The sequence below is a fragment of the Phaenicophaeus curvirostris genome, chromosome 21 (assembly GCF_032191515.1).
Source record: "Phaenicophaeus curvirostris isolate KB17595 chromosome 21, BPBGC_Pcur_1.0, whole genome shotgun sequence".
In the NCBI taxonomy this organism is placed as follows: Eukaryota; Metazoa; Chordata; class Aves; order Cuculiformes; family Cuculidae; genus Phaenicophaeus; species Phaenicophaeus curvirostris.
The window spans coordinates 10,366,668-10,382,630 of record NC_091412.1 but is presented as its reverse complement, the minus strand read 5'-3'; the positions used below and the strand labels follow the sequence as shown (position 1 = coordinate 10,382,630).

General features: G+C 42.4%; 1 protein-coding gene across 4 annotated transcripts in view; it reads left to right on the top strand.

Moving 5' to 3' along the window:
- The window catches only part of FOXN1 (forkhead box N1), a 35,922-nt gene extending 20,308 nt beyond the window's left edge, over nucleotides 1–15,614 (top strand). For 3 of the 4 annotated variants that reach the window (XM_069873805.1, XM_069873806.1, XM_069873807.1), the window contains exons 4-9: nucleotides 1,038–1,148; nucleotides 6,308–6,435; nucleotides 7,248–7,344; nucleotides 12,396–12,603; nucleotides 13,094–13,621; nucleotides 14,693–15,614. In XM_069873805.1, the coding sequence (XP_069729906.1) occupies nucleotides 1,038–1,148; nucleotides 6,308–6,435; nucleotides 7,248–7,344; nucleotides 12,396–12,603; nucleotides 13,094–13,621; nucleotides 14,693–14,949 (1,329 nt within the window). In that variant the 3' untranslated portion in view covers nucleotides 14,950–15,614. The remainder of the gene's footprint in view (nucleotides 1–1,037; nucleotides 1,149–6,307; nucleotides 6,436–7,247; nucleotides 7,345–12,395; nucleotides 12,604–13,093; nucleotides 13,622–14,692) is intronic. The other variant, XM_069873808.1, reaches the window with a different exon arrangement.
- The last annotated feature ends 349 nt before the right edge of the window (nucleotides 15,615–15,963 follow it).

Genomic DNA, 15,963 nt, shown 5'->3' with positions numbered 1-15,963 from the left:
TTCTATTTCCTATATCTTGACCCGATTCAATAGTCACCCTGGTTTGATTCTCCTCTGCCACCTCTTCACTTTGCCTTACAAACCTCACCCCAACGATAAAGCCCGGAGTCAGCGGGAGGCACTGAGTTGGCAAGATAAAATCAGAGGAGGAAAAAAGAGAGACAGGAACACGTCTGCACACTCGGGAATGAAAGGTGGAGTGGGTAGTTTGTGTGCAGGGAAAGAGAGATAAACAGAAAACAGCATTTTATGAACTGATTCTTGAATGGAACTTGGACTGGGGTTTCCTTTTTCAAGCAGAAATGATATAAATGCGGGGAATTCGTAGAATCGTAGAATAGTTTGGGTTGGAAGGGACCTTGAAGATCATCCAGCTCCAACCCCCTGTGATGGGCAGGGACACCTCCCACTGGATCAGGGGCTTCAAGCCCCATCCAACCTGGACTTGAACCCCTCCAGGGATGGAGCAGCCGCCCCTGCTCTGGGCAACCTGGGCCAGGGCCTCACTACTCACATGGAGAAGAAATTCCTCCCTATATCTAGTCTAAATCTGCCCCTCTCCAGTTTATACCCATTGTCCTTCATCCTGTCACCACAAGCCTTTGTGAACACTCCCTCCCCAGCTTTCCTGTAGCCCCTTCAAGTACTGGAAGGTCGCTCTAAGTTCTCCTCGGAGCCTTCCCTTCTCCAGGCTGAAGAACCCCAACTCTCTCAGCCTGTCCTCATCTGAGAGGTGCTCCAGCCCTCAGATCATCTTTGTAGCCTCCTCTGGACCCGTTCCAACAGCTCCATGTCCTCCTTAGGTTGAGGATTCCAGAACTGGACACAATCCTCCAGATGAGGTCTCACCAGAGAGGAATAGAGGGGCAGAACCACCTCCCTTGACCTCTATACTTCTTGTACCACCAGCATTTAAACTAAATCCTGTGTCACACAGACTGAGAGCATCAAACCCAGAAGAAAGACCAATCAGGACAGTAACTAACATAACGATGCTATTTTAAATGGAGGCGTTTTCTCTAATATCTCTTTCCTAGCAGGATTCAGACATGAAGCTGAGGGCGTCCCCGCTGGAAGGGCAGCCTGGTCTGTACTGCTATCAGCCTCCAGTGCAGCAGATGTATTGTCCCTCTCATCCTTTCCACCAGGTCAGTACAACATGCAGATCAAAATACCCTGTATTTTTAGCACTGGAATGGCATGGTAATTGTGGTAGTGACACAAAAGAGCAGATGAAATAATACCTGCTAAAATTGAATTTGCGAGGCCATGTTTGAACACAGCAAGACCTTAGAAGAACCATGTCTCAAAGCCTTGTAAAAATGGGATCTTGCTACTGTTTATTTATATTTTCACCACTAAGAAAATTGGCTTTGAAGCCAGAAATTATAGATATAACTGTTGGCATGTCAGGATCCCAAGGAATTGTTTGTGCTTCAACTATGCTTTCACTAAATATATGTGACTTTGTGCTTAAAAATCCAATTAAACATTGAAAAACACTTTTAAAGCAAAAATTAAACGGCAGGATTATGCTCGCTTTCCTTGTGCCTGGTGGCACACTCATCTCTTGTGCAATCTTTGGACTGTTACATCATCCCCAGTGAAAGATTATTCAGCTAGAGCTTAATTGACAATAATGCTGATGATGCATGAGAATGCACAATATTAAGGTGGTTCTTCCTTAATGTAACTATATTATTAATATTAAAAACACACCGGAATAACTGACACCTTGTTTTTCTGGAGTGTGTTCAGACGTCATTTGAATACAGGTCAGTCCATAGTTTCAAAGCAGCAGACACCCAGTATCTCTGCAGAATCAGACCTTAATCTTACCTGGGATCCTAGTATTTATAGATATTAATGATTATGAGCTATTGAGCTTCGAAAACCTGGCAGAGAGGGAGGATGTGTATTACAGAAAGACATTTTCGTGACTCTGAAATGTCTTTAAATAATTTCCTTTAGATATAAACAGTGGTGCTGTTCCTCTTTTTTCCTCTTTTATGCTCAGTTGTCTGCAATGTACAAAATTCGCAGTAAGAAAGATGTTTAGGAGAGAAAAGCACGTGTGGAAAACCCTATTTAAAATAAAAAGCCAAACCTTATATAAGGTTTAGTGTTTGTTAGGAATAGTTGGACTTGATGATCCAGTGGGTCTTTTCCAACCTGGTTATTCTATGAGTCTATAATTCTATGAAATTAATGCACAAGGATTTTTCAGATATCTAGGCAGAAATACCTATATAGAGAAATAGCCCAGCTACCAAAACTCTCATCTATTAGAGCTGGATTAAATTAAACCTACTGGAAATTCATATGTATAAAATGTTTGAACATAAAAGCCTGATGACTAAAAATGTGGACCAACAGTCCCATCTCATTTGACTTGCTTGAGAAGTGTTAAAAACGTGATGGAGCAGTGACTTAAGACTGTGCAAAGAAAACAAAAAATAGGTTACCGTATGATATTTCGTTGGGATTGTTAATTCATAGAATCATTAAGGTTGGAAAAGGCTTCTAAGCCCATCACCCCAACCCCACAGTGCCTCCAGAGATGGAGACTTCCCCGCATTATTTTAAGAGAGAATATAAGTAACTTCTGAAAACAGGTGCTGAATGACCATGAAGAACAGGAACACACATTTAGTGGAATTTTATGGCAATTGGTACAATTAAATCATCCATCATGAGTTACTTCTTAGGAAAAAGCTGGGGGAGCGTGCAGATGCCAGAGAGACTCAAGACGGTATCGATAACAGGACAAAGCAGTTCTCCTACAATGAGGCGAGAAATATGCCTGCAAAATAATCTCAATAATAATAATAATCTCAATAATAATCTCATTTTTCTTTTAACTGTCACTGGCATTCCACCAGCCAGAATTTATGGATATTTTTTCCCCCCATAGTATCCTTATCAACACCATCATAATTCACTACTTGTTTTCTTTCTATCCTGAAACCTAATAGAATAATAAGTAATAATAAAATTAAACTAGACTAAAAAGAAAGGTGATGTTACCCTACCACCCTAACTTGTAAATTGACTGATATCGTGACTGTGGCTTTAGAAGAAAATGGTCCCAGCTGAAGGATTAACTTGCACAAAATCTCTGCTGTGGATATAACCTCGCTCCCCACCGGGACTGCAGCACAAACTGTGGATGTGCCACAGCACCATCCATCTCCCCCACAGCAAAAACATCATTTCTGTGCTTTAGCAGAACACCCACCCCCTGTCAGCTTCTTAATTCATTTGAATATTTAATTTCTGCATTCATTCCAGAGCAGGCATCCTTCCCCCTGTCACTGCTGACTCGAGCCATGTACCATTCCTATACCTTGACATTAACCACATTCAAAAAACCTGCAAAATTAAAGCTGAAATACCTTCTGGGAGCTGCTAGGCAAGATACAACAAGCACTATGAGGAAAGTCTTCCATCCACCTGCAGGCTGGCTCTGTGACAGCTCTCCTGCACACTGCAGGTTTCTGTTAGAATTCAATAGTCGTGCTTCTTTATGCTACTGTAGTAAAAATACAGCACTCTGTTCTACTATTTAGAGGAAAAAACAATAGGTATAAGAAGCCAAAGTCATAACAGTGGAGAAACATGTGATGCAAGACTGAGAAGTGGAATATCTGACAGGAGGTTGCGGTGAGGTGGGTGTTGGTCTTTTCTCCCAAGTGATAAGATGAGAGGGAACATCCTCAAGTTGCGCCAAGGGAGGTTTAGGTTGGATATTAGGAGAAATTTCTCTACCGACAGAGGCTGCCCAGGGCAGTGGGGGAGTCCCCATCCCTGAAGGGCTTCAAAAACATAGAGGTGGCACTTCGGGACATGGTTGAGTGGGCACGATGGGGTTAGGCTGATGGGTTGCACTGGATGAGCTTAGAGGTCTTTTCCAACCTTAATGATTCCTTGATTCTAACGACATCTTCGCGTGAAGCAGCTCCAATGCTAGTATCTTACACTCTGAGTAATGGAACAGTCCAGTTTAAATCACTAGGAAGTTATCCTCAAGAGAATGGGCTCTTAAGTCTGAAAGATGCTCACGCTACGCCACCCTTTTCATTGGAAGGATTAGAGAGAGATCAGCTCCTTCGTTAATTTTATCCAAATGATAAAATGGCTTCACCTTCCCCTTTCCTGGGCACCGCACAAATGGTGACTCATAAGAAAAACTACTTCTTATTGACCTGAAAGAAACAGCAGACACTCACTGAAGTTACCTACCCACCCACCATAAAACACGGACACCTTTCATGCCAGCTGTGCGACAGTAAAACCAGCTCAAGCCTGTCATACCAGCCCATTCCCCAGCCTCTGTTCCCTCAAAAAGGAATAATGAAACCAATAAAACAGAAATAATCCTTAAAACGCCCAGTCCTTTGGTGATGATATCACCACCAGCCCCATCTTCGCATCCCTTCCTTTCAAGGAGCCACTGAAACCAATAAAAATCAAAATAATCTGATGAAGTTGAAGCTGCAAGAGAGGAGATTGAGGTGAGATCTTAGGCAGAAATGTTTTGCTGCGAGGGTGGGGAGGCCCAGGTTGCCCAGGGGTGGCTGCTCCATCCCTGGAGGGGTTCAAGGCCAGGTTGGATGGAGCTTGGAGCCCCTGATCCAGTGGGAGGTGCCCCTGCTCATGGCAGGGGTGGAATTGAGTGTGCTTTGAGATCCCTTCTAACCCAAACCACTCTAAAATTCTATGATTAATTGCCTAGTTTTCTACTCTGATGGAAAATCTGCACCCAAGACAGTAGAAGAGGCAGCAAGGAATTAAGTTCACGGCTGCTCTGGAGACTTTGCCTGATATTTAGTTTAAAAAGGCAGAACACAATTAATTATGTACACGTCCTTTCTTTCATCCCGCTTACTGTAGCAAACAAATTAGCATATCCAGTATGTTTTTCCACATTCCACTCCAGGCAGTTTAATGTTAGGAAAATAAAAGCAAACAGGCAAAAAACCCAACCAGCAACAACAAAATTACTAAGAAACTGAAATAAATGATTCAGAAACCAGAATAAGCAAACAAACTATGAACGTTCTGCAAGCATATGATGAACTCTTATGTACTTGAAGGGGACAAAGACCAAGAGCAACAGAAGCTATTGGGCTGAAAATAGGAACAATAGTAAGAAACTAAGGAGACGTGTAAACTAATTATCAAGGAACTTCTCCCAACAAGTCTGGAAAGCTCCATAATCTTCCAGAGGAACCATAAAAATTTCATGACACAGGGCTTCTAGAGGTAAGCAGTAAAACAATGGAAGAGGGCTCAGCAGCCTTTGAGTCCAAGGGAAGGCATGCAGGTGGATTCTTTAATAGCACATGACAACTCCTAATTCTGGCCATGCCCTAGCCCTGGCATCTGGAAAGGTTCATCTCCAAGAGGCCAAAGTTCCTCTCATGCTGAGCTCTGAGCTCAGAGGGAGCCTGTGCCTCATAGAACGCCAGCTGATGGTATCTCACCTTAGCAGTTTAGCGTTTCTTTGTTCTCAAAAGTTGCTTGCCAGCAGGTTTGAACTGCAATTTGGAAAATATGTGACCAACTGCTGGGTTAAAAAAAAAAAATGGAGAGCAAACTTGCAGAAATTCTGATGCAATCAGGGTTATCTAGAGGGATTATCTCCCTTATTTCACCTACGGTTTTGCATTGGCATATTTCTATCCTGGTGATGACATGACCCATTTCTTTAGTAGGTCTTGAGTGCTGGACAGTCTCAGAGATCTCAAAGCGATAGCCTTGCGTTTCAGCCTCAGGTGGTATGCTGGGTTGGGTAGGAGCAGCATAAATTCTATCTGATTTTAGGTGTCCCAGCTATTCTTCTGATGGTTTTGGTACAGAAAATTATAGAATCACAGACTCATGGAATGGTTTGGGTTAAAATGGATATTGAAGACCACCCAGTTCCAGCCCCCTGCCATGGGCAGGGACTCTTCCCACTGGATCAGGCTGCTCAGTAGCATAACAGGCAATAATAAAAGAAACTACAGTGGTTTGGTTTTTTACATACTTCAGTTTGGGACAGATTGACACAGGATCCTGCAGCAACCAACATATCAGCGAGTTCCTCTTTACACATGCCCTACTTCTTCTTCTTAAGCGTTGTCTGGTAATATTAATGTTTTCTAATACCATGCTAGAATGACTTCAGGTCCGACTCGTCATAACCGCTATGAAACTTAAGCAGAGGGCAGTAGCCTCAAAAACAAGTAGTTTATTACTGCTAAGAAATACTTCTGAGAGATTGTTGTCAAGCCAAGTAACATCTCTTTTGTTGTACCATCAGTATCCCTCAGGAGGCAGCTATCCAGTGACTTACATCACTTCTTCACACTACCCTTACCAAAGAATTGCTCCTCAAAGCAGTCAAGAATCCCAGCAGCCTCTATTTCCCAAGCCCATCTACTCCTACAGGTAATAAAAGCTTTTTTTTTAAAGTCCTAACGTTATGGGAAATTCACTCTTTACCCATGGCCAATTTCCAACTTCATTTGCAAGAACACGCTTACTCTTCTTTGTCTTCTTCCCAGTATGCTCTGTCCTGTTCCTATGAATCATGAAAAGTTCCAGACTCTGGGGCCAAGGCAGAGGGAAAGGAAATGTTGCAAAGCATGTGAACAGCCTTGATCACCCCCACAAAAGCTAGACTTTTCTTTAATGCAGAATCTTAGGTGTTGCAAATTACGTCAGCACAAGACTAACCACACTTGGTTGTCTTTTCCAGGACCTGGATTAAACCCTTTTTTTTTTTTTTTTTCCTCCAGTTCCTAGGGCAAGGAGATGCCTAGAAACGTAGCAGACGTACAACCACACAGGTTTAGCCCCCAAACATCAGTCTAACAAAACAGATTGGACAATTACAGTTTAATTATACCCTCTGTCACCATCAGTTTGACATTCTCTTCGTGGCCATTACTGATTTAAGCATTCAAACACAACCTTAAATAAACACACACCAGCAGGTCTAGAAGGTCCCGATTCCAATTTCTATTGCTTTGTTTCAAACCCTTCCATATGCACTTTGAGAAAGACCCTTACAAACAGTACAGTGTAAGGGGATTGCTTACAAACAACTGGATGGAAACCTTAAGCATCAACAACATTGATGCCATGACAGTGAAATCCAGAGCGATTCCTCTGGTTTAATGTGAAATAGTCTTTTTTCTGCTCCTGAGCAGTCAAGAACAGGCTAAAATAGTTTGGTTTTTTTTTCTCTCTCCCTAAAGCATCCTGATCTTCATGGCACTCAAAAACAGCAAGACGGGGAGTTTGCCAGTCAGTGAGATTTACAATTTCATGACGGAACACTTCCCTTACTTTAAGGTGAGTTCCATGGAGAGGGGAGAAAATCTCTTTCTAAGCTCACCTGGCAGCAGAGGGAATGAGGGAGGTGAAGTAATCCATGAAAAGGCATATTTCTTAGATTAACATCAACTCAATTACACACAATATATCTTCATGATCGCAAACTACCCAGCACTTTAGGCTCAGGCAGAAATGTGAACACGATACGTGGTAATAATTAACACAAAACTGTATTAAGAACCATTCAAACTCTGAGACTGTGCAGATACCAAGTGGCCGTTCCTCAATAACAAGTCATTAAAAGGACCAATATTTTTAAAAACACATCCATCCCTTCCTCGGAAATGTCAGATACAGGCTGAACTAGTCTTGTGGAGCTCTCTGCCACCAACAGCACCTCCAGACTCGTGCAGAAGCAGAGGTTCCAGGTCATCTGCTCCATTTTAGAGCTGGGATGTCCATCGTGGACAACCTCATCACTTGCGCGTACTCTACAAAGTATAATACCTGATAAATGGTACTAAGCTCATAATTACAGAGCGATGGTGGTGAAGGGAAGGGTGCATGGTTCGCAGCGGATACTATTGAAATCTAAATCCACGCTGTAAGAAAATGGTTTCATGCACATGGGATACAAGTGGAAAGAGGTTAGTCAGTGCAGGATCCAAGAACAGGATTGCAGCTAAGGTTTTATAAACAGCTATAATAGAACCATCAACGGCCACTCTGAGTTTTGTCATTGCTGATTCTTCAAAAATATCTCACTAAAAGTGCAGATCAGGTAACCTGCAACTGTAAGTAATGAGAGTAATTAGCAATTAGAAGGAAGAAGGGTAGAATGATACATGGTTAGAACACATAAATTTGTTTTCATTTTCAAAGCAAGAATACATTTCAAGCTTTATGTAGAACAGAACATTAACTTTCTCTTCCATGCATTTACTATGAGTTGAAATGAAGAATAATAATCCAAATAAAATAGTCTGAGGATTGCAAAAAAGGTCCTGGGCCACAATATCTTGGAAGGGCTATTTTGCCAAACTCTGCTTTTTAACAACGTATAAATACAGGATCTACGGCAAAGGAATGTATTCATGCCTAATTAAATATTAAAAATGAGTTTTACAGGCACAGCCACATCTATTCATCAGGCCAAACTGAAATTAATTCTCCATTGTCTTACAACACAGTGATTAATAAAATCAATCAGCAGCTTGCAAACCAAGCACTGCTGCTGCCAGCGCAGCTGGAATCCCTCAGCCACGGGGCTGTGGTTCTGCCAGGTGTCACCTTCCTGGTCCTGAAGGGACATCTGACACAGCAGAAACGGTAGGGAGCTATAGTTCCTCAACTACATGTAGCTACTGTGATATTTTGTGCGTTAATATGTATAAATAGGGTTGTTCTTATCCCTCTCTGCACGCACACACAGATGTGTGTGTGCATACACTCATCCATACAGTAGGTATACACCTACCACAGCTTTAAATAACCACTTTACACTTAATTCTTCTTATTTATCAAGACTGGGAGTGGTTTTTGCATTGTTTTTTTGCAAATCCTCGCGTCTTTTTCTGAATTCATTTGAAACTTGGCAAGAATGAAGTTAATGCTGTCACAGGCACTATAAGAAACGGATGGTGCAGGGGATGCTACTGTTTCACGATGGCTTTACTTTTGCCTTTTTAATTATAAATACAACTAAATGATTGACTGGTTCCATCCCAAACATCCTTAAAATAAGCAAGCAAAATTCTCTTTCTGGGTGCTAAGACCCATCTACCTCTGGTCACTGCAGCAGCCCCCACAATTATCTGTTGGTGGCAAATGTGGATATCCTCTATTCTCCCTTTCTGGAGAGTCTTCAGCAATACAAAAATCAATAAAGAACATTCAGTTGTTGCTCCTAGAACTCACTAAACAGGAGGATACAGCAGGCGGAAGGGAAGCAATTTGAGTTGGAGAGAAAAGGAGTACAAGTGTACACAGAACCTTGCTGGGAGACATTGGATGATACAAGCCGAGTCAAATTAACTCGTATTCGCTGCCGCAGCAAATTTAGTTTCTATGATGCAACAATCTCATTTCTAGTTGAAACAGAGCAATCCAACTCCTACGTCCTAAAAAAAAAAAAAAAAAAAGAAAAAAAACAAAAACACAGCTACGCAGCTAAAGTTGAATTACTCTTTGATGTACCTCTCCCTTCTCTTGAGACCTAGATTTAAAGGGAAAGGGTTTTGCAAGATCACGGAACTCTTTAAACTTCAAGAGGTGGCCAAGATCAATGGGTTTGTACAATAATATAATTTTTGCTTGTCATTTTTTTCTTCTTTGGAGCAATTAGGGAGTCCAGCAGGAAGCTTTAATCTCATTAATTGGGGTTATTGCCTGTTGTCCAAGTGTTTGGAAAGGTCCATGGTCTGATGGAGCTTAGAGCAGCGAGTTTATAGTCTCGTTGGACACAGCGATGACAGAAACAACCCAGAGCAAGGAGGTTCCAACCATACAAGAGCCACTTCAGTAGCTCAGTCCATTAACAAGCAATCAAATGTTAGCACCAGTGATGGAGTCATAACATGACCACGTTCCTCCAGGGTCTCCCTAGCTACGCAGCTGTTTCTCACTGCTCAGCAATACCAAGTTTAACACAAGAACCTGTTCAACCCCTGCCATCTGGCTCCTGAATAAATCCACGCACCTTTTGCTCTTAATGTTTCAAAGACAATCTCACCCTCACACCCCCAGACGTCCTGAGAAACACAAGCCGCTCCCATCGTCTCCGGCACTTAGCAGAAACACTAATTATCCTGACTGGATACAGAGGCAGACATAGACTCACATACAGGGTGAGAAACATGAATATTCTTTCAGGTTAGCTCGTTCCATAGCTAAGCATACGTCTTTCCTAGAAGGAATGGTTTTATCCAATTTGGAATTACTTGAATATGATCCACAAGGGAGAAAAACTGATCATCATCATCAGTTTTACTACAGCAGAAAGGGTTTTAAAGGGTAGGGTTTGTTCTAGGGTTTATTTAAAATAGAAACACAGGTAGTTTCACCTATGGGACTGGAGAAGAGAATAGCGAAATGCTGACATCAGGTGGGCCAAAAGGGTAGAAACCTCCACTAAGGAGGAAAGAGAGTGTCTTTTTTTAGTGAATAACATGTATTTAACTTCCATAACGGATCAATTTTTTTTTTTAATGAAGAAAGCAAGTATTAAATTTGACCCTTGAATCCTTCAGGAAGGCTTTTAATGCCTTCACCCACAAGATGAGCCTCCCCAACAACCAGATTGCACGTTCCTGATAAAAGTAGGATTTCTTTCAAAGCGCGCTCAAAAATTCATGGTATATTGTGAAAGAAAATATGGACACAAGTCCATTTATAAAGATGGGTTGCGCTAAGCAGCAATTAGAGAAACTACCAAAAAGATTTCTAAGAGAGGATCCCTATTAATGAAGGATGAGAATGAAAATGAAATATAATACCATAAGGGAAATTTTAATTTTAACCTCTTCGAAAAACTATGGAAAATCATGTTTATTTCCCTTCTGTCAATAATTCACTGCGGTTGATGTAAATATTTATGATTACAAATATTTTCTGTCCATGCATGTGAATCGTTACTGGCACATGGACAACTTCACCCACCTTTCCAGGGAGTTGTTTCATTTCTTTTAGTTCTTAAATTAAATTTGAATTCTTATGGCACAAAGATGAGAATATTTTTTTTTTGGAAATAAGAAAAAGCATCCAAAGCTGATTTTTTTTATAAAAAACACCTCACACAGAATGATCTTTCAGTACTACTGTTTCTAACCCATCCCTGGAGGGGTTCAAGGCCAGGTTGGATGGGGCTTGGGCACCTGATCCCTTGGGAGGTGTCCCTGCCCATCGCGGTGGGGTTGGGACTAGACGGTCTTTAAGGTCTCTTCCAACCCAACCTACTCTATGATTCTCTTGCAATGAAGCTGTGTTTCTCGGGTTGATTCCTCTCATTCTGCCCGTCATTTTTCCTGCCCCCTTTGCCCGGGCAATGATCTCCGATAGTTCCACTCAGCTCTGCACCAACAGCATCCCAGGTACCTACCCAAAGCAAAGCAAGGAAGTGACACATCAGGAACTTCCTACAGGAACCTTGATATGAATACACATGCTAATTAATTTACAAAGCCTTGATGCGATGGGCAGTATCTCCTGGCTGCATGACTGAGGCAGCAGAAATGAATGAAATCAAATAAACACCACACTAACTTCTATGGAATAAAAGGATACAGCAGCCTTTCTTCAAGACCAGACTTTAGACTGGCAAGCAAACAGGAATTTCCCATCACAGTCTGAACGTGAGTGTTTTGCTGGGTATTTCCCTCTCCATCCCTCACGGCAATATCCATTTTCATAGCATTTTTATGAGCAATCAGGGAAGAAAAAAAGAGATTGTAAAAATTAAACAGCGTAAACAGAGGCTTTGCATTGGGGTTTCTTTTCTTCCCATTCTTGCAGCTGGATGCACAAGCGCCCTCGGGGAATTTTGTTTCCCTTATTGATCAGAAGCAGCCTAAATAAAAATCCAGCAATCATTTTAATGAAGCTTATACATATATTTATTGGTTTCAAGAACCTTCCACGACTTAGTTAAAAATAAATGCAAAGCAAAAAGATGCAGAAACCTCTATTTTAAACCATTTGGCATATAACTGGCTAGTTACACATAGCATGCTAAGTAGCCAAGTTAGATTTCCTATTAATTAGTACCCAAACTATAATCCTTTACACCCTTAATTCTTGCGATTTGTAAATTCACCCTTAAAAACACAGCAGCTCCTTGGACAGGAGCAACCTTCCTGCCTAGAAAATCAGCTCTTATTTTATCTGATCCCTCTCTTCCCACACAACACAAAGGTAACATTTTTGTGGCTTCCTTCTAGCATGCAGGTTTTGTATTGTAGAAAGCATCTTCTAAACAGCGTTTCTTATCATCTCACCACTCAAACCAGAGATATATATTTGTATTTCCCCCCCTCCCTTGAAGTTCCATTCTCAGATTGGATTTGTTTTTCCAGACAGCTCCAGATGGCTGGAAGAATTCCGTCCGCCACAACTTATCTCTGAACAAATGCTTTGAGAAAGTGGAAAACAAGTCAGGCAATTCTTCTCGGAAAGGCTGTTTGTGGGCTCTGAATCCAGCCAAGATTGATAAGATGCAGGAGGAGCTGCAGAAATGGAAGAGGAAAGACCCAGTTGCTGTAAGGAAGAGCATGGCAAAGCCAGGTCAGTAATATTAGTTCGCAAAGAGCGCTCCCCAGAACTTCCCTTTGCAACAGCTGCATAAGAGAATTTACATTTGATTTAGGAACGTATTTAAGACTTTTTCCTGGTTATGAAGCGAATGGCAAAACAAAGAAAGAAATAAAAAGCAGAATTCTATAAGAGCTGGTCTTGCAGGAGAGCTTCCAAATGGGCACAAAGGAGCTCCACCACCAAACGTCCCCTCTCAATGTTTCACTGAGCTTTAAGACAACATGGAAATAAGTCCTATAGAATAAAATGTAGAATTAACTCATAAATATCCAACCCTTAAACACAAAAATGCAATGATAGATTAGAAAAACAAGCTCTTGGAGTTCCTATCACACACGTGCTAGCCTTTTTATTTGCCCATTCCCTGAGGAACGCCACAATTCTAGCTGCAGCAATGAAGATGAAAGCTCTGCTAGGAACAATAAAGTCATGGTTTGGGGTTTTTTTTCTTGTTTTATAGAAGAACTTGACACGCTGATAGGTGACAAGAGCGAAAAGCTGAGATCTTCCATCATGTCCTGCAGTCCACCTGGTCTTGCAAGCACATCCCTTCCCAGGCAGATGGCAGTCCAACCCCATTCCTTATGTGAGCCCTCCCTTTCCACTGGGATCCCCCAACCATTGCACAGCATCCACGCATCAGGAGCTCTACAGGTCAAGAACCCACTACCGAATTTGCTTGGGGGGCAACAGACGGCATGCTACACATCCCCACAGGGTTTTCCTCCCATCTCAAGTACATTAATGCAACAGTCGCCTGCCCCTCAGGCCCTGTTTGCTGCTGGGGAGGCTCAAAGCGAAGCCAGAACTCAGCCCAGCATCACTCAGGATTCTCCGCTGCCAGCGCAGACCCCACCGATGTGTGGGGGGAAGATGCTGGCCGAGCATTCAACAGCCCGGACAGTGCAGGACACCCTCATGCAGGAGGGCGACCTCAGCAACGACATCGATGCTCTTAATCCATCCCTGACTGATTTCGATCTCCAAGGTGGGTACCAAAGGCATTTCGGTTTTGTAGAGCCAGGATGATTTCATCACATCCCAGCCTGCAAATACGCATTTATGTCCCTTTCTAACTATCATAGAATGGTTTGGGTTGGAAGGGAACTCAAAGCCCACCCAGTTCCAACCCCTTGCCATGAGGGGTTGATCGACGTTAAATAATTGAATCATCTCGTAACTAATTTTTCATGGAAAGGGTCATTGGTCCCTGGCAGAGGCTGCCCAGGGAGGGGGTTGAGTCCCCTTCCCTGGAGGGGTTTAAGGGACGGGTGGACGAGGTGCTGAGGGACATGGGTTAGTGACTGATGGGAATGGTTGGACTCCATGATCCTGTGGGTCCTTTCCAACATAGTGATTCTGTCAGGTCAGTCCCACACGCAGTGACTTAGTTTGCAATTCAGAGAATGCTACACCACAAGAATACAAGAAATGCAGTTTTGCAGCGATATTATTTGGAGATTTGTCCCATAAAATGCCGTGTGCTCTTCCATATCTTACAAAGCCATTAGCGCTTTGATATGCTATAAAGATAACAGAGGCAATTTCCCCTTTTAATGAGTGTTTGTTTTCAAATACAACGCTTCATAAAGATACACTTGCAACGAAATCTTGCCAATAATCAAGGAAATCGTTTTCTTTAAATCAACGCTTCTTTCTCCCAAATTTAAATTCGTAATGGAGACAAATAATAACTCTCTAACCCATCGTTTTCCTTCCTCCATCACAAGTGCCCACATGCACAGATGCGCGACTGCTCCCAGAGAGCAGCATCTCAAAAGGCACCCAAACACAAAGTCATAAAATCATAGAATCACTAGATTGGAAAGGACCCACCAGATCATCGAGTCCAACCATTCCCATCAATCACTAACCCATGTCCCTCAGCACCTCGTCCACCCGTCCCTTAAACCCCTCCAGGGAAGGGGACTCAACCCCCTCCCTGGGCAGCCTCGGACAGGGACCAATCACCCTTTCTGTGAAAATCTTTTTCCTGATGTCCAGCCTAAACCTCCCTGGCGGAGCTTGAGGCCATTCAATCCCTTTTGGTTTGTTGCAGGGAATCTTTGGGAGGAGCTGAAAGACGACAGCTTGGCTGTGGATCCCCTTGTCCTCATCTCATCGTCCCCAACACCTTCCCAGTGCTTCTCTTCCCAGTGCCCGGTGGACACGGGCACCAACGCCGCCGGCGGAGCCCAACACAACGCCCTGCCCGACCTCCAGCTCACCACGCTCTACTCGGCCTTCATGGAGTTGGATACAGTGTCCCCTGCCTACCTAAGTAATTCTGGATCCAAACCTATAGCTCTAATGTGAGCCACGCACCCACCTAACCATCGTGATTATTATTTCACCTAAACACAGTCCTAAGCATCACACGCCCCTCTGGTTTATGTCAGCTGAGACTGCCTCCATCCCTACAAGCATCATCTTCAACCAGAACTCACCTGCAGGATATGTAGCTTTATTATGAGGATTTTCTACAGATATATACTAAAAAAAGTATTTCAAGAACTATATAAAGATAATATTGTTCATGGCTGAACCGGTCAACACCATTTTATTGAGCCACTCATCTTCTGCATCATACAGAAACAGCAAATTATTGACTTTTTCTCCCCCCACTTTCCTATTTTTTCCTGTATTTCTTTTTTTCCCTAAATGAAAGCTGCTTGCAAACAAACACAGAAGTCAAGGTGAACAGCAATCTAAATTATTTCTTGGAGCCAATGATGTCAACAACATCTGCCACAGATAACTAGGGAAAAAATAAAACTCTGCAAATTAAAACATTTATCATCACCTTGAAAGAAGTTCTGGGTTTTGAGAAAAAAGGACAGAAACAGAAAATTCTGCAAATATGAGAAGACAGAGAACTGGCTGCTGACAGACTGAACAGAAGCAACAAGTATGCTTTGGTGAAAAATCTGAGTTTTACTGTGTTTAAAGAGAAATATAAAACTGGTTTTTTAATAAAAAAAAAGAAAAAATAACTAGTAGAATTTTAACTTGGCCTGAAGTTATTCACATTCATTCCTCTGTCTTCTTCCACACAAGATGGGAAGGGAGGCGAGTTATTCAACCGTTAAATCAAGATTTTCGATAACGCAAATACAAAAAAAGAGAGAACAATAATTGGACAGTTACACAAATGCAGAGAGCTTCTCTATTTCACCACCCAGGTGACACCCCCCACACTACACAGGGATTAACGTGACGCTGACCAGCCCTCACAGCAGGACAGTGGATGGTTCCCCATATGAGCTAAACCTTGGTATTGCCGTAGCCGGTTTCTTAGGGACATCCTTCTCTCTCTAATTTCGTAGAATC